The following is an 18,532-nucleotide window of genomic DNA, read 5'->3' as shown; positions in this document are numbered from 1 at the left end:
TAATCCAGTGATTTTCTTATGCAACAGGGGGCTAAAAATGTCTGTTTGTATCTGTCTCCAAACAATAATCATGTATTCCGCATAGTCATATTTCAACATCTCCACGGATAGGAAAGTCCAAGAAGCTATCCAGCATTTAAAGTTATAATGTATATTAGGAGTAGCAGAACCACTGCAAGTAATAGTAATAAAATACTCTCTCTCTCTCTCTCTCTCTGTATATATGTATTTGCATTGTATTGGCCGTGTAATGTGCTAATAATATAAACTGTTATAATGTAAACTGACACAGAAACATAGGGATTGCTGACTTAACAACAACAGAAACTGTTGCCACTAAATTGTAATTAAATGCATGCTACACACTCTTTAATTTATTTGATTAAATGATTCATGTACCCATTGATATGTGTGTGTTCTTGCGTAATATTAGGGGTAAAAATTGTGGCTTTTACCTTTAAATAATTTAAGGATTGAGATTACTCCTTTTGATGTTTTGCTTCACTTGCATATCAAATTTTGAACAGTCAAACAGACAACTAATAAAAAACACTTGGTTGTCCAGATACAAGGACATTCAATGCTCACTGTAAGCAATGTATGCAAACATTTGTTTGAGAAGTCCACCGGCTCAATCACATGACTCAGTGGTTCAATCAAAGGCTCATTGCATTTGTCAGAAACAGATGACTCACGTGCAATAGGATAGAAGTCAATCATGCAGCAGAAAGACATTACTGAAGCTGCTTCATGTGAAGGAGTCCATATGAACCAGGGATGATGGACAGTGGTAATTAATATTCCCCTATATTAAAAAACAGCCAACATAATGAGGGCTGTTCTGAGAAGACAATTATGTTACATGTGGGACTGACAGTTTTATTCAAAGCCTGGCTATGACTCAATTATGGCAGTTCAGAGAAGGGACAGTATTATTAAAATATCAGGAAGTGTTCTGTTTCAAATTTGTTTAAACAAACTCTGTGTACAGAAAAGTATGAAAATATTGCTGTATCGATTAAACAATTTACACGATGATTAAAAGCGTGTCATTGTAGTTAGATATGGTCAGAGTTTAAAAGCTGCTTTAGTGTGTGTGTGTGTTTGTGTGTGTGTGTGTGTGAGAGAGAGAGAGAGAGAGCGAGAGCGAGAGAGAGGAGAGAGAGAAAAGAGGTTGAGAAACCTTGAGAGTTTGTGGGCCCCCTGAGAATGTTTGTTGCCAAGCTGTTTTGAAATCCTCCAGAAAAGCTGAATTCTACTATGGTTCAAAATGAAGTGTATCATTTTCCTCATTCCCATCCTCAAATGAGGTTGATGGGTATTGAAAGAATTTAGGAATTTCAGCCACGAATAGCTAAAGGAGGACAAAAACACATGTCTGCTAATGTGTCTAGTGATATGTTACAAAGCCAAACCGTCCTAGAAAGATTATGTTTGACAAACACTTGACGTAAATTTCTTTTGTCCAAACCAGTCTGTGTAGATTGATTGGTTTAATTTTCTTTCTGCATTGCCTTCTCGATGTGGTGAAAAACATTTTTTGAAGAAAAATAAAGTCTCCAAAGAAGTTGCAACAGGAGACCCACAGTTCATAGGATGTTGGACATCAGAGTTTAGAAAGAATATTTTCCTTTGGAAGAAACTGAATATAATGAGTATAGAGGGCCGTATCAAATGGAATGTGCACGAATATGTCCTTTATTGTTGAAAAATCTCCATTATCTCCAACCGTACCAATTTGCACATTACATCTTCCTTATTTGAAACCAGCTCTGTAAGTGCCAAAGAAAATCAATGACAATAACATTAACAGATATAAGACCAGGGTTGGTCTTTGTCAGAATCTTCACAAAGCAAATGTGTGCCAGGGAAACAAAACTTGTACAGCACATTTAAGGAAAACAAGTTGGATGAGTTACTTAAATAGTATATTTCTGTCATAATCATTAACTACTATTTACATAACATTTCAATAAATAGTTGACTGAATGTTAAATTAATATTTTTTTCGATCCATGATATAAAAAAGCAAAAAAGCATTTGAATATTAACACCAATCATGACAGTAAAAATAAAATGTAACAACAATAAAAAACTAATACAGTTTGAATGCAGATATGACAACAATTAAGTGTTGGCATCTGAAGGCACTTCCTTGGAGAAAAACCAGTCCTTTCTTCCATCAGTCTTGAACCTAAAGTTAGGGCACAAACACAAACATGACATGATCTCATAGCTCACAGCAACAGTTTAGGTTTCCATGACAATAAGGAATGGCAAAAAAGCTGAGAAATTCTGTTGTGGAAATGTACACTGTCATGCTAAACATCTTAAACATGGAGGTCATTATTCATTCATAACAATGGTAAGTGATGATTTAGACTTTGGACTAGTTTCATAAAATAGAAATGAACTTGCTGCGGTGACCTTTGCGATGGCTATCACAGAGAACTTGAACGGCATGCCGTCAGATCACGCACTGATAACTACCCTACTCACTCCTCCACAGTAATCAGCTCTTTAAATGGGGAACGGACTGGAGGGGCGCTAGCTCTAAGGGTCGCAAGTAATCATCTAAATCAGTGTTATGCACTTGCACCTCCATAGCCAATCAAACGCCTATCTTTAAGAGTATAAGTAATAAAGAGCTAGCCAATCAAACGCCTATCTTTAAGAGTATAAGTAATAAAGAGCGTATTAGCGGTAATGTGCAAGCGGTGCTACACTGGGAGCATGCCTGGTTAATGGTACCCTCTGCTCCACTTTTTTGCCTGTCTTGAAATAGGATCTAACTAAACTACTTGGATCCTATCCTACTTTGCCAAATCATAACACTCATTTGCTATTCTGATCTGCTATCATGTGCTCTGGCAAAGGGTTGGTTTTCAGTTATAAATAGAAAGGACATGCTCATGTAAAAGGGCTTGAACAGGGTGGTTTATTTCTAACAAGGCGTTGTATCAGTCTTTGTACCTAATACTAACTCTGACTCTTTTATGCTGGATGAGCCCTAAGCTCAAATAGCAACCCAAATCCCACAGTAAGCATGTGGCTTTTATTAAAGTGATATTACATGTAATTCAATGACTCCTTGTAAGGTTTCACCAAACTTGTGATAATGACTCACAGATGTAACAATAGAAACAATCCGTAAGTACTGCTTATCTTCTGATTTGTGATATTGTGCCTTCTTCAATAAGTATCTCTAGATACAGTAGCTGCTTTATTTTAAGGTAAGTGATAAACTGTATGATTTAATCGATTATCATCTGGACAAGAACATTTGGGATTGTTCCCAATGTTCCCAAGTGCAAAGAGTTTTAAGTTCCATGATCTGGATTCTGCCTTTTTACTGATCCGTGTTAAGTGTAATAATGGACACACAGCATTACATAACATGTCAAATGCCACGTAGAGAGTCTTTCTGGTACTTACATGCAACATTTACGACTGTGAACAGAGCGGACTCAATGCTAGCCGCGTTAGCAATCTTGCACATCTTTTGTAGTCTGTGGATGAAAAAACAATAAAAATAATAATGAGTCAGTTCCCATCACCCATTTCCATTCTTTTTCTGCAGCATCAGTCCATTTCTGAATTCACAGCATACCAAACTACCAATAAAATCATAAGTCTGTTCTGTCTGTTCCCAGTCTCCCTTACAGAGGAGACTTTTAGAACATGTTGGGTGGCTCGACAATGTATTCCGTGTCTGAGGAGGGAGGGCAATGTGCCATGCAAGATTTGTTGAATAAGGTGAGATTCTTGGCGCACGGACATTCATAACGCTTCATCATGCTTGGTGAAATACAAAAGTGTGACCCAGATTTAAAACTAATTTACCCCACCCATCATTTTCAAATACCATCTTGCAGTCCGTCCAAGAAATGTGGTCATTCTCCTTTTCCATTTTCTCTCTAGGGTAGTATACCAATCCTGTTGCCAATGGCTTTCAGCACCATAAAATGAGCAGTCCTGAAACTGTTCCTTAGCTATTGAGCCTTTTTGGTATGGAGTGGCATGATATCTAAACCTGTTAAAAGCTAAAAGAGATTTAAAATGCTTAAAATCTCTGAATTCTTGTTCTAGTAATTTTATAAATTTACATATAATTGTTTTTCCAAGCCCTCTGGCAGTCACAATACTCCCGTGACATGCAGAAATGGAGAGCTTGGAAACACGAGTGTCGAAACAACTTTGTATCTATTTCTTTTTGAGATTTGCATCTATGGGAAGAGGGTTAAGTTCAGACCAAAGACGAAGTTTGCAACAGATGCCTATCAACAACGTCCAGCAATGTCTGACAGCACCTCCGTGGCCAGTAAACAGCAAGGTTCAGGCATACTGGGTGGGTCTCTGATGTGACTAATAAATCAAGGAGAAGCTGACTCCATGCCGGATCCCGGCATGACCTGGACCAGAACTGACTGATCCACACCAAATCCAAAATTCGGGAGTTAGCCGCTGTCAGTAAAGCAGTTCTGCAAACCTGACCCACAGGCAAGACTAATGATGTGGCACGGTGCAATAGTGAAATATTTAAGATTGAGTGACAAGAAAATCAAATCATCTATTTACGTCCTTCTTCTCTGTACACTAAGCCAATGGAAAAGTTGAATAAATGTACAGTATGTTTTTACGAATTACAGACTGCATGAACAAACCCTGAACAGACATTTACTATTATTATTAAAAACATTTCCGATGCACGTTATGTAAAGCAGTACATATACAGTAATCTAAAACCCTTCGTGGCGACTGAGCCCTGGCAGATTATTAAAGAAAATAATCCACAATCCAGGAGGTGCTTAAGGCACCCCTGACACATTTAGCGTCTGGAGTAGTTGCTTACAGTGCAGACTGATTACTGAGTGGATTTAAGAGGTCACAGAAGCTAAATCATGACTTGGCGTTTTAATGACAAGCAATGAAAAGTAATCTTACTTATCACACTTTGGCCTTATCAGTCTCAGGTATTGATATGCTGCATATATGGTCCCAATTTAGTGAAAAAACTCCCACATCTATGCATTATATAAATTAATACGTAATGACATTTGTTTATTTTTTAAGAGATTTCAGAAGTCTTTTCCTGTGGTAGTGAAATGATTACATTTCAGGGTCACTCATTCACTCAAGTCATTTTCTCTAAATGCGAACGCTATCTATCACACCTTATAGAGTATGCTGGCACCCTCGTGATTGTGGGAATCCCTAATGATCTATGAGGAAATTCTCAGCAGTTCTCCTCACAGACATCTGGCCTGTTTCCGTGCTCCAGGCTCACAGAGTAAACTCAGTGTTAATCTGCTTCATAAACTTTCCGTGATGACATCAAATAATCAATCAACTGAAATTCCATGTTGACTTTGACGCTGATTCCAACAGATATTGTTCCAATAAAACGTACATTTAGGAGGAACATCGAAGATGGAAATGTGTCTCTGTTGTGGGGTACTTACATAGTGGTCTTGAGCAATCCCTTGTATTATAATAAAGTCTCTGAAAATGTGTTCTGCACTCCGATGAGAACTTCACTGGTCCTGCTTGAGAAAAAGAAACTCTAATCAGGATTAAAACTCCAGACATTCGCAACTGCTTTATCACAGACAGATACACAATTTGCTCTGATTATTGTGACTTTTTCTCATGATCCTGAAAAAAACTAGACATACATTTTTTTAAGGTATGTGTTTTGTATTTACAAATCACAAGCAGCTTTGATAAAAGAGGAATGCGAGCCTTCACCCAGTATATTCTTTGGGGACTCGGATTATATTTGGTAATAATTAAGACGTTAATTAAGCATGTTCTTGGACCCAGAAACAAAAGGGTGCAAATGCATGACATCACAAGAGGCCAAGGGACTTAATGATTTCTGTAATGGATTTTCACACCAATTCCTGCTGCCTGCTCTGGTTTTACACACAGATCCTGAGACAAATAAGAGGCTTAAATGTACTTTTCCTACCTAGAAGTAAAGTATTTCAGCTCCATAAGAGGCCTTAAAGAACTTTTCCTGCACTTGTCAGGACGCTTTGGAGCATGTGCCCTGCGCAGGTTTGCAGAGGAAATGTCCTAACGACAGCTAGCTTTCAGGGTGCTTGTTCCCAGTGTTTACACTGTGCCTTGTTTAGCTTGGGGTTACTATGGGGACACTAAAGATACGCTACTGTACTTCTTTGGAAGCCTTTGCTTACCTGTAAAATGATTTATGAACCTGTCTTTCAGGCTTGTGTCTCTTGGGACAACCTCTAGAAAAGAGAAGTTCAGCACCGTTATCATTGCACTGAAAAAATAAGCAAATTAACCAGATAACATGGCACTCAATCTATCAATTATGGTACCTGGGAAGTCATGTTCACTATAACAATTAAGCATCAAGTATCCAGCAAGGATCACATTTAGGCAATACAGATATTGTCAGTCAGGGATGTATGTAAATATTATCATTTGTGTGGTTTCAAAAGTTATAATGGTATAATGAGTAAGATGACAGTGGGGTGCGCCACCAGTTCTACAAACTCAGTATTAACACGTCAAATCTGTCACTTCACAAGTGTAAATGCACTTCCCTTTCAAACGCACAAAATATGTATGAATGAGGTCTTCCATAATTACTTGCAATCTGCCGCCAAGATGACCCAAATTCACTGTCAGCCCAGGCAGTGCAAATGGTTGTCAGATGTGTTTGAGCTAACACAGTAAGGAGATTAATGCTTATAAAATTGTAATGCTTATCAGTGTCATAGACATAATTCCATGCAGCAGCTAATTTTAGCTCCTCAACAGAGGGCTAGCCAACAGGTTCCATATATGATGTATGAATCTGTGCTAATCTGTGTCATTACACACAAAGTATACCGCAGAGGCATGTCTGACGAACACAAATCAATTTATAGTCAGCCTGCCGATTATGACACAATATGCCAGCATCATAGGTAAAGCCTGTCCCAGCACCTACAGTAAGACTTGTAAGAGCGATACGTAGACGCCTGGATGAGTTGTACTGTAAACCTGGCTTTAGATGGAAAAAGGAAAGGTACAGTTCAGTTTGTACGTCCATCTGTTGATCAGGATTAGGGAAAGCATTACATATCCAGGAATATATGTGCTGTATACTGTCATTGAATTATAATGTCCACACAGAGCCCATTGCCTAAAGTTTTCATACAATTCTCTGCTTGTTTGGTTTGGCATTATTTTGTCCAAGCAAATCAGCAAATCGTACAAATCAGCAAATCGCGAACAAGACCATGTGGGGATACTTATGACGTCCATGTGGGGATACTCCATAGAGATTTGATAGCCAAATAACTGCAGAAAGAACTACAACTACCAACATCACGTTGAAACAAGACCGAGCTGTCAGACATGTCCTGTAGCAATCATAACAATTTTCCTGGCAAATACAGTATGTTGACACATTTCCAGTTGGCCAAATTCTACTCAGCATATACTTCATAATGTAACCCCTTAAAGTTCATTCTAATCCTCACATGGATGTGAAATTAAAGCTATCACACATCCCATGAAGGGTGTGTCAATGACAGAAGCCTGTTGAGGTTTGGTATGGTGGGATGATACCATAATTGCTGTAATCTATATGGCATCACTACAAACTATGGAAATCCTACAGACAAATGAGCATATCTGGCAACAGTGATACAAGCTCACATGCCAAACCCAGAGAATAACCTACGCCATATTCCTCTTTATCTATGTATGTCCACCCTGTTGAATACCCCACCGGTTGCCTCACATCCTGTAGGTGTAGAATAAAGGGACTCAACAGGGTAAAAAAAACATAGTGTTCTCTCAAAGAAACACAAACAAAATCAGTTTTCAAAATGGTGGACCCTACAGTTACACTTCACTGAGCCATTTGGACCTTAAATTGGTTCTATGACATACAATTTTAAAGTGCAAGTTGCACAGGTAAATGAACCTGCAGTGTGTCTTTTCATTAAGATGCAGCACAGACACCTTGGCATCTTCTGATGAAATATCTTGCAGTATTCCCTATGTACTCCCATTGGTCCAAGCAGTTTTCTTCCACTTATCCATGTGACTGCACAGTGAACCAAACGGAGTATTTCCAGGTGAGAACGTGACACAGACAGTCTCCTGTTGTGTTCTACATGTGTGAAAGGGCACAAAGTTCATATGAGAAAACTGCTAAAACGATACAGCTATCTGGTTTAGGAAATACACTTCTTGGATGCATAAAGAACTCTTTAGTGCTGTTGACTAAGGATACAATTGTGCAATACACTGTAAAAAAAAAAAAGCATGAAACGTCCCCACAGCTGTGGAATGTAGTGCATATTTCAATCCAGAATTCCGAAGGAGACCCTTCACAGATCAGGTCATATGATGTTTATGTAAAACCAACTTAAAATAGCTCTTACCTAGTCTGAATGAAGGAGACTCAATGACAGCTGGTTCTAAAAGTGCACCACAGTAAAGTTGGATTTTAAAACCTTAAATGTGTCAAAACCAACAATGTCTCAGTGTCTTTCCTCAGGGCTGTTGGCTGCAGTTTAGTAAGTCTAACACAATCCTACAAGGAATTTGTGAACATGCCACGAACAATAACATCGCTAGCTTACCTATTGGTTTGCTTCTGTCTTGCTTAGGTAAGTATGAGGATTTTTCACGCGAGGAAAATTTCAAGTCTTGAGATACAGAGAATAGGCCACTGGTGATGCGCCTGTTGACAAGCTTGTCCCGTTGGTTTTCGCCAATCACTTGTAAGAATAAATCCAACAGTGTTCGTCTCTCTTTCAGCTTCGCCTCCTTGCTGTCCATGCAATGGCTCGAAGTAATGAGCATAATGATTATACTCAAAAGTATGTGCCATTTCTTCTCAGCCTGCATGGCTTTCCAGCCTAACAAACACAAGAGATTAGGGAATCTTTCGAAAAGTCCAATTGTATGAGTAGGCTACAAACTTGAAATAAAAGTGATACCGATTAACTTGTCGCTAACTGTTATTTTAAATTCAGACTAATGTTTGTTGACAAGAGCATTACAACACATCAGACAGACTTTTTTTTGCAAGCAGTTCCATATTGGGAGTAATTGTAAGGTCCAAATACGTCTGTGTTAACATTTTCCTTACAAGACATACGACAATTGCGCATTGTGTTATCCAAGTAAACCAAAGGAGTGGCTATATTAGTTGAATACATGATTTAGGCTATTGTTCTACGGATGAACAGTGAATATGTAATTACGAGAGAGTTGTGACATGTGTGTATATAAAACCATAACTTTACAGTCACAACTTACACGATTAACTGTCGTCTAATTCTGTGCGCTCTAAGTACGTACTTGATGGCAGCAGAATATTGTTGAGTCTTCAAAAAAGCTATTCCAACGGAAAGTCGGCAACAGGTTCCTTTGAGTCGTGTCTTTTCTGGGCACATGCGTCCCGTTTTTATACGTTTAGTGTGAGGTTCTTGAATGTAACACTATCGATTTCAGGTGGGTGGCAAAAGTAGACATCTTTCGTTTAGATTTTTTTCCAGCTCGCTCCCTCTGACAGTCGCCCCTCCTTTTGGTTCAAAGTCATCACGAAACTAGACATAAAAGTGACTTCACTTGTTTCTTCATTTATTTCAATTGAAAGACTTCTGACATAAAGAATACTAAAGCGCAAACGCTGCGATGGGTATCCATAGTTCCAAATTAACTCTCCAGCTGACAGGTGGAAAACAAGGACCTAGACTACGAGGTATACGCCGTCCACAGCGGCTTATAGCCAAGCTGACCTATTACCATCGTGTCATGTTTTTGATCATGGATGTTCGGGTCTTGTGACTGCGGTAAGTACGGGAATGTGTGGTATCCTGGAGAGCGCGGGTGGGTTCTACTTGCCCTGTGGAAATTTACGATTGCCTCACTGGTATGCGCTTTTCCTAGACTATTTCTTAATGGTAACACATGGTTTCCCCATATCGTAGTAAAAACACTTCATTGCGATATGTTAATGCCACCATTACTGTGTAGCATGTGGGCTAGGTTACTCATGGTATGTGTGCATGCTTGAAAATCAGTTAAATCTGTGTTTTTATGCTTTCCTCATTAAATGCTTGAATTAGCCTAAGTGCAGGGTGGACAACTTCCAATTATATCACTGTTTTAATTGTGCAAGAGAGACCTCAGAAATCCTTATATTATAATACCTTTATATGAATATTGCATGCACTGTCAATAAAGTACGTCACATTTCACCAGGATGAGCGCTTGTGGAACCTTCAGTGCGTGAGTGATGAATTATGAGTGGGCTGGCGGTGACATTGCATGTAGCCAGTCACCCTGCACTGGAACTCCATTCAAGCTGTACGTGTTCTTTTTAAAGATTATTGAAAAACTGTCAATTTCCAGATGTTTAGACCGTTGATATTCTTTCTGGTAGGTCTATTCATGAAAATGTGAAGTTACAACCTACTCTAGGGGTTACTTTCATAAGCCCCTATAGGGTCAAAGGCCTCTCTGTATAAGACATATATGACCTAACTTTTTAGAACTAGCTGACGTTACCTTTAAATAAGTGATGTGAAACTACATTCATTAAAGTAGCCTAAACTACCAGGAACGGTGCCGTGCACGCGCATTCCTGCCTGACACCTGATCCACAATCCTATGAGTCTGGTTTCCCTGGAGACGCAGTTGAGTAGTTTACTCACTCCAATTGATGATAAGGATATAGGCGGGGTTTTTCTTACAGGTTGTGACATTAAACAGCCTTTAATCAAAAGGAAGTCGCCAACGCTCTGTTTGAAGTGTTTTTTATTAGCTGTTGAGATTGCCCTTCATGTCTCACAGGTCAGTAAGTTAAGTTAGCAAACATAGATCTGAATGAGGAACGGAAAGCTATTGGATAACGTCACTGTTAGCTTGATAGCTAGCTGTCAATGTGGCTTTAGATAACAACAATTATTAGTGTTTACGCTATGCAATTCGATAGTTATAACTGTTTCATGGTTTTACTTGTGCTCTAACGCTTGTATTTAAACATTTATGCGTGCGACGTGTACGGTTTGGTTAACCCTGTATCTAGCTTGTTAGTTTAAATGTCCTGCATGTGAGCTAAAACTTAACTAACGTTAACTTCACCTTTTCTTGTAGCTGTCTTGTTTCGGTGTTCCTGAGTTAATTCCCCCTTCCTCTTATCTTACGTATCCCTACAGCACGTACAATAAACTCTGGGCTGATGCCCAGATCGAGCTGAAAAGCCTCCTAGTTCTGGAGCTCCCTGCGCAAACAGCACGTCCGGAGAAAGACAGAGTGGTCTTCTTCCAGCGTCTGGCTACTCTGTATGTACGTTATGTTCAAATTTTTAGACACCTGGAAGAGACGTATGACCAGACCATACACCCTCAGAAAAGACGCGTGATTCGTACAGTGCTTGACAGCGTAATGGGTCGGGTGGTGGAACTCAAAAATGAGATGGTGGAGAAAGAGTTTTCTGAGTATCATTACATGGATGATGTTATTCAGGACTTAAAACTGACACCTGTGAGTATATTCAACACTTTCAGTTCAGTGATTGTGAATAGGACAAATGCGACATTAAAAGGTTTACAAAAGACTTGATAATTACTATTGAACAGTGCTCCAGCATCTTCCTATTGTTAAGATAGGTTAGATGTCCAGTGATGTCATGGCATTATTGAAAGTCAGTTTGATCTGGCACACATTATGCGATTTTTCATACTACACTGATGTAATTGTTATCATTTTCAGGAGGCCATTGAGATTCCCATTCCAAGATATTTCAAAAGTGAAAGGAATAAAGTACTGCAGGACAGAGCTAAGATGCTCTCCAACATCCTTGACTCAATGGGAGTGGTGACCAAACCTGAAGTGAGTTTAATGTATTCCATATCCCATTCCTCGTAATATACTTTTAGTGTGACCTCTCTATACAAGTGAGGAAATAGTCTAGCCTATATCCTGAAGCCTCACGCTACTTTTCTACCTAGGCCACAAGAGGCCAGACACTGAATTTTGAGGAGGCCATTAAGGTCATCCAGGTGGCTGAGAGAGCCAGGCAGGGCCGACTGCGCGCTAAATTCATGAGAGAGATCCAGCGTGATGAAGAGAGACAGAGGAGGGCCAAGGACCGGGACCTGGGCACAGATGCCATCGAACAGGCGGTGGTTCGGATTCAGAAGGCATGTCATTCTGCAAACTGCTTCACAAAATGTATACTTATTGCAACACTCATAATACCAATCTGAAAGCAAAAAAAAAATGACTGGCCTGTAAAGCTGTTTGGAAATATGCTTTACTGTCGATCCATTTCCCATAGGTGTGGAAAGGTTTTGTGCAAAGGAAGAAAACCAAGAGGGAGCGTGAAGAGGAGATGATATTTTTGGGCATGGTGAGTTTTGCAGATTAAGATGTAGGCCATCATTTATGTTAACAAATCATGGAAATGACCTGTGATTAGTCAGCGGGGGCCTTTATGTTGTACCCTTGACAGATGACACAGATGATACAAATTGCTAAAACTTACTAACACTTACGTCAAACTCTGGCTCTCGCCACTGTTATTTCTTTAATTTAATTTCAATCAAATGACACTGGAGGCACAGGCTCAGGTATGGTTTTACTATAGTCTAAGCCTCATTTATCATCAACCACAAGAAGAGACTGACCAGCAGTCAAAGGTGTAATGCAAACACTCAGCCTCAGTGCCTTTTCTCAGCTTATGCTCAATGCTGCCAGTAGATAGAGCTCTACTCTTTCTTTTAGAAAGCATCTTGTTTGAATTTCAGTTCAACATTTTTGTCCATTAATTGGTAACCCAAGCTGTGCACTCCCTTTTGAGGAATGCTTGCATGCATGATTGAAATCCTTGAGGGCCACAGTAACTTATTGACAAGTAACCAGCGCAAAGGTATTGATCGAAACAATACCCTGCCAAAGAGCCTGGGCTGTGGAGCATTACAACCATGTCCCCCATGCCACTGGATTCCATGGAATTCATCTTGGTCTCTTCGCCTCTCCCTGAACATTCTCTCTGTAGGTCATGGGCTCACATGATAGCCAGCCACTTAGCTACGCCGCCACGGTTCTTGGCAACAAAGCCCGGCGGCGGCTGAAGCAGAGTGACTATGAGGAGGACTACAAGAAGGCCATCACCACCATCACAGACAAAATCAGAGACCTGGAGGGGCCAGACATCAAGGAGACCATGAAGGACCAGATCCGCCAGTGGTTCATTGAATGCCAGTGAGATATTGAGGAGCATAGAGGATCTCCTGGCAGGGCTGCCTATAACTCTAACATCGGTTTGATCCCCAGGATGCTCATTTGCTGATACAATATATAATTCAGCAACTCTCTTATTCACTCTTACTAAAATTCTGTTCAATAAATAAACGTCAATGTAAAGATCACTTTTCAGAAGGAATTGTAACTGTAACTTGTTGTCCTCTTATTTTGTAGCGATGCAACAGGCTCCTTTCCTGACTACCCAGAGGAGGAAGACGGAGGTTCAGCTCTTATTTTCATTGAAAAAACTCCACAGCAGGTTTTAATATGCTTTGTCATTTTTATTGTGGGTTGAAGCACTCTAAATACACTGGTGATTTACTAAATGTGAGGTGGATGTGTTCCAAAACTGAAGATATAAATACATACAGGTGGAAAAACACTGGGCAGTTTCTTTCACCCCTACAGAGAACAGCAGGACACCTGAATCATGTTAACTGCCCTCACGCTGTTGCTCTGTCACAAATGGGTGCTTGTTGCCCCACGTGGCTTATAATAAATCATCTGCCCCTTGTTTAAGTTAATGGAGGAGCTGGCAGCAAAGGAGGATGAGGATGCCAACAAGAAGCCCAAGGGAAAGGATGAGAAGAAGGATAAAGGGAAGAAAGATAAGGGAAAAGGCGGCGAAGAGGTGGATATGCACTCCGAGGCTGTGTGATCGATGTGTGATGACCTGTTGAATGAGTGGGAATTAAAGTCAGTGCTGAAAGCCAGCATGCACAGTGGTCTCAGTGGACTGGCCTCTGGCAATGAGTAACTTTAACTGCCTGCGTCCAATTATAGGAGGAAGAGGCTGGGTTGAAGATGCTGCCGTCTCATTTTTTGGCAGACCTTGAGGCCGGACAGAAAACCTTCATTGGTATTTGAGAGAAATAAATACTTCTTATATCAGTCTCCTATTTGCAAAAAGTGGATTAAGATTGAAAGATGTGTAGTATTAATGAAGTGAAAAGAGACGTTTGATTTAGATTGAAAGATGTGTAATATTAATGAAGCTTGCGTCTCTTGCTCGCTCCCAGACGTGTGGCAGAATCGCGACGAGGGCAAAAACTTCCATCAGAGGCATGATGTGGAGCTGATCAAGGAGAAGAAGAGGATGGAGGTGGAGGCAGAGATCCGACTGCAGGTGAGGATCGACTCCCATCGCCCCCTGCTCTTGTTCCTCTGCCGTGCGTCACCACCAATAACGCCTGGCTGCCGAGACAGATACATTTATCCCAAGAGGAAGGGCTCTGGCTTGGCTGGGCTTATGAGAGCAAATGCCTCTTATCCTTGTGTCTGGCCGCTGCGTAATGGACCTCTCTGTTGCTCACTCAGGTGGATGAGCTGATGAGGCAGGAGCTGGCTAATTGGAAGTTGGCCGTAGATAAAGATAAAGGCGGCAAGGCCAAGGGAAACGCCAAGGTATGAGCCAGTGAAGAGCCTGATCTCTGTCAGCTTGCAACAATGCTACATCTGCAGCAACTGCATCTTCTTGTGTGTGTTTGTGTACCTGTGTGTGTGCATCAGAGGCCACATATGCATTCTTTACACAGAAAAAGAAAGGGGCCAAAAGCGCCAAGAAGAAAAAGAAAGACAAGGACTTGACAGCAGATAGGTATACCTAGTTTCTTCCTCTCTTGGTGAAATGATAATATTCTCCTCAGTCTTGTTGCACTGAAGATTATAAAATCTTACCACATATATTATTTTTTGTGTGCAATTTGTCCTCTTTGAAAGTCATTTTCTTCGAAGCTCCTGTTTAACATGTGTTTTGATTAGGGCTATGGAGTCCTTGTTTCAGGAGCTCGTGCAGCAAGGGCTTCTGAAGCGTGCCGATGATGTCAAACTTGACAACTATTTAGGTACGATGATAATATCATCGTCATCATCATCATCACATTCAATTCTGCACCTCCACTTTATTTTAGCAGTCAACCTGTTCGTTGTATTCTTTTTTTAACGCTCGTGCACAGGAGACTATAGTTACCTGGGAACGACACTAAGGCATTCTGACATCGAGCCCATGCCATCCCTGTCAGATGTGCGACAGCTCATGGCCCTCTATGGCGTACTACCACTGGGTATGTCTACTTGTGCAGTCGACAGTTATGTGTTATTGTTTTTGATGGTTTAGTATAATGTAAAAGTGTGGTAGACACCATTGCCTACTACAGAAAAGAAAAATCATAATAGGTAACATTTCTCACTAGAAATTGCTAGTATGAGCCAACCTCTGCAATGTCAACTTGTAAAAGTATCTCCTTTTGCCTGGAATGTTTTTCAAAATGCTCAGAGCCCACTTGTACCCTCTTTCTCACCTTTAAAGCCTGTGTGGCTAATTGCCCCTTTAACACAGTGGTTATCAAATCCTTCAAATCTGGGTACAATGATGCGTATCTATCTCATGTTTCACAGGCTCTCACGAAGTGCATGAGAAGGCGCCCCTGATCAAGGCCATGCTTCTTGCAGGACCTGCAGGTGTGGGCAAGAAGATGTTGGTCCATGCCATCTGCCAAGAGGTTGGGGCAAACCTGTTTGACCTCTCACCTCTGAACCTGGTCGGAAAATACCCGGGCAAGAGTGGCCTGCAGATGATGCTTCATATGGTGTTTAAGGTGAAAGTTTGGAATGGAAAGACATTAGCGTGCATTTATTTGTGATACTACAGGAATTCGTGTTGACATAGTTGTACTGATTAATATTTTGGGGTCTAAGTATGTGCTCTTTGTTCAGTTATGAAACGCCTGCAACGTTTTTTGTAGGTGGCACGAGCATTGCAGCCCTCAGTTGTATGGATAGGAGATGCTGAAAAGATGTTTTATAAGAAAGTGCCCAAGGAGGAAAAAGAGGTAATCTGTATAGGTTTAGCAGCTGAAAATGATTTGCTGAGCTCAGAGAAAATTATTTATTCATACATTCATTCATTTAGTTAGATCCCAAGCGTTTAAAGAAGGACTTGCCAAAGATCCTCAAAACCATTAAAGGCGAAGACCGAGTCCTTATCATTGGGACAACTCGAGAGCCATTCAATGCTGACATCAAAGCCTTCTGTAAGGTCTACAGCAAGATCATACTTATTCCGCGTCCAGACTATGCATCCAGATATGGTGAGGCTAAAGTTTTCAGTAGCCAATATTAATATATTATACTATCAAATCAGAAGCTAACAGCTCACACCAATTCCTTAGTGATATGGCGGCAGTTCATTGAGAAATATGGTGGCCAGGTGACCAGTGCCCTGGACCTTAGCACCCTGGCAAAGATCTCGGACGGGTATACGCAGGGTCACATGGTGAAGGTGGTGCAGGGCATTCTGACGGAGCGCCGGGCCCAGCAGCTGGCCAAGAAGCCCCTGACAGCCGCCGAGTTCATTGTCCCACTCGCCAAGATCGACCCCGTTTTCCAGGACGAGGAGGAGGCCCTGAAGGTAAAGACACAGTCATGCATGTGTTTAAAAAAATACCTAAACTATCCGGTTTTATTAGATGTATGAAGAAGAAGGCTGCTACAGTCAGGCATGTGTTTAAAAAAAGGCCTAAACTATCCAGTTTTATTAGTCGTATGATGAAGAACGCTCATGGCCGCCGGGCTCAGTTTTTTTTGTCTTTGCAAACATGCATTGCATTGTGTCCTCACAGGCTTGGTATGCTAAGACTCCCCTGGGTAAGAAGCGAGCCAAGGCAGCCTCTGGAAAAGAGGAAGAGCCGGCAGCCAAGGGAGGCAAAGATGCCAAGAAGAAGAAAAAGTAACTCAATCCACACCTTCATCATCTCACTGACCCAGCCCAATTTGGACATCGGGGGAAAAAAATAAACACACCTTTATTCTTTTTGCAAAAGCTTTGTTGACTATGTAAATTATTTTTAAAGTCATGTCTAAATCTGAAGCTACTGCTGACCGCAGTGTCCATACTTTGAAGCAGTGTTATTACTCTGTGGGGTGGGGAATTTCCACATAGATAATGAGCAGCCTTATTTTGCTGAGCGACTAAAGCCAGTGAAGTAATTGAAGTCTATTAATGGTTCTGTAACACAGCCCTTATTTAAAGAGAGTGACTGCCCTGTATATATATGTGAGGGTGCAAACTCTCCTGTGAACAAGGTCACTTGGCTCACCTGATGCTGTCATCATGTTGTCTGCATGTCATGAAATCGTCTGACTTCCTCAAAAGACATTTGTGAAGCGAAGACTGTTGGTATTGCAATCCTGTGTGGTTGCTGACCAGTTGTTTTAAGTTGTTACGTTGTTTCTCTGTAAAAGATTCCACTCTTTAAGATGCGTTTAGTCCATGTTTGGTGTTGTTTGTAACATCCCACAGGGTGGCTTGGGAGATGAAGTGCTCTCATGAATAAATCTGCCTATTTTCAAAAACATTGGGTGTGTTGATGTTGCACAGGCTGCACTGGGTCATAGGGCGCTTCACTTAGATACAGAACAGTATGTGCAATACAAAACGTATTTTCTCGCCCTTTTACTCATCATCATTATTATCATTGTTGCTCAAATATGTGGCCAGTAAAATATACCCAATTTGCGTCGTCAGGGTAACTTCATTGGCTTCACCATCACAGCAATTCCCCCCACAGATCACAGTTGTTAGTTTAAGGCCATACATAGAGGTGTGAAGGCAGTTTCGTCAAGGGCAACTATTGGAGTGGGGGATTTCACACGCCAAGTTATACCCGCACTGCTGTCATTGGTCTCGGATGAAACTGAGACGTCCCCCAGACTGGGCTTTAGGAGATTATCTGGGATCAGCAGTGCCTCAGTTGTTGCATGAGAAGTCCGCGGTAAACACAAGTATTTTTCATGGACTGTGAACCGCGTGACGTGGAGGGACCCTGTTTCGCATCACACAACAGTTTCATGTAACCCTTTTGAGTGTGTTTTAAATATTTTGTTTTAATTGACACAGGATTTCAGCTGTTTCCTCTTTTTTTCGCGTGTCAACAGCAGGTCAAGGGCAGTGGTATCCCTGTCTCAGAAGCATGTCTCTGGTGTACTTGAAGTATGTTAGTCCCATGGGAATTCAGGTCTGCAGTTTTCTCATATCTCATACAAACAAAGGACAGTATGAACAGACCTATTCATTGAGTGCTATTGCGTCGGGCTAATTAAACGTCAGTAAAACGAGGGCCGTGACTCATAGCTTGTTGGCTGTCGGCTCGGGGAGTGAAGTCTGTTATGAGCAGTGAGGAAAGTAAAGACCAAAAGAAACGTGAAGCGCTTGTGGAGAGGTTCCAAACAAGGACCCGAAGAG

General features: G+C 41.0%; 1 protein-coding gene and 1 long non-coding RNA gene across 3 annotated transcripts; one reads left to right on the top strand and one right to left on the bottom strand.

Annotated features, from left to right (window-relative positions):
* Window positions 1-2,205: 2,205 nt before the first annotated feature.
* On the bottom strand, window positions 2,206-9,454 carry LOC105895104. 2 transcript variants are annotated; one of them, XR_006152639.1, is made up of 6 exons: window positions 9,337-9,454; window positions 8,412-8,891; window positions 7,987-8,137; window positions 6,201-6,254; window positions 5,463-5,546; window positions 2,206-3,509 (listed from the first exon to the last, which is right to left on the bottom strand). It is a non-coding gene; the product is annotated as an uncharacterized LOC105895104 (long non-coding RNA). The 2 variants fall into 2 exon arrangements; XR_004164420.2 differs by lacking the exon at window positions 7,987-8,137.
* A 1,239-nt stretch (window positions 9,455-10,693) lies between these two features.
* zgc:153738 (uncharacterized protein LOC558115 homolog) lies at window positions 10,694-17,643 on the top strand. Its single transcript, XM_031574499.2, has 19 exons — window positions 10,694-10,833; window positions 11,199-11,526; window positions 11,755-11,874; window positions 11,994-12,185; window positions 12,323-12,394; window positions 13,043-13,248; window positions 13,465-13,549; window positions 13,811-13,921; window positions 14,074-14,149; window positions 14,310-14,416; window positions 14,608-14,694; window positions 14,826-14,887; window positions 15,052-15,134; window positions 15,246-15,353; window positions 15,688-15,887; window positions 16,035-16,121; window positions 16,202-16,379; window positions 16,461-16,699; window positions 16,911-17,643. The coding sequence occupies exons 1-19, from the start codon at window positions 10,823-10,825 to the stop codon at window positions 17,019-17,021; spliced, it is 2,463 nt and encodes an 820-aa protein (XP_031430359.1). The 5' UTR covers window positions 10,694-10,822; the 3' UTR covers window positions 17,022-17,643.
* The last annotated feature ends 889 nt before the right edge of the window (window positions 17,644-18,532 follow it).

This window comes from Clupea harengus, chromosome 10, assembly GCF_900700415.2.
Source record: "Clupea harengus chromosome 10, Ch_v2.0.2, whole genome shotgun sequence".
Classification (NCBI taxonomy): domain Eukaryota; kingdom Metazoa; phylum Chordata; class Actinopteri; order Clupeiformes; family Clupeidae; genus Clupea; species Clupea harengus.
The sequence above is the reverse complement of the archived record's forward strand: the minus strand, read 5'-3'. Positions and strand labels throughout refer to the sequence as shown.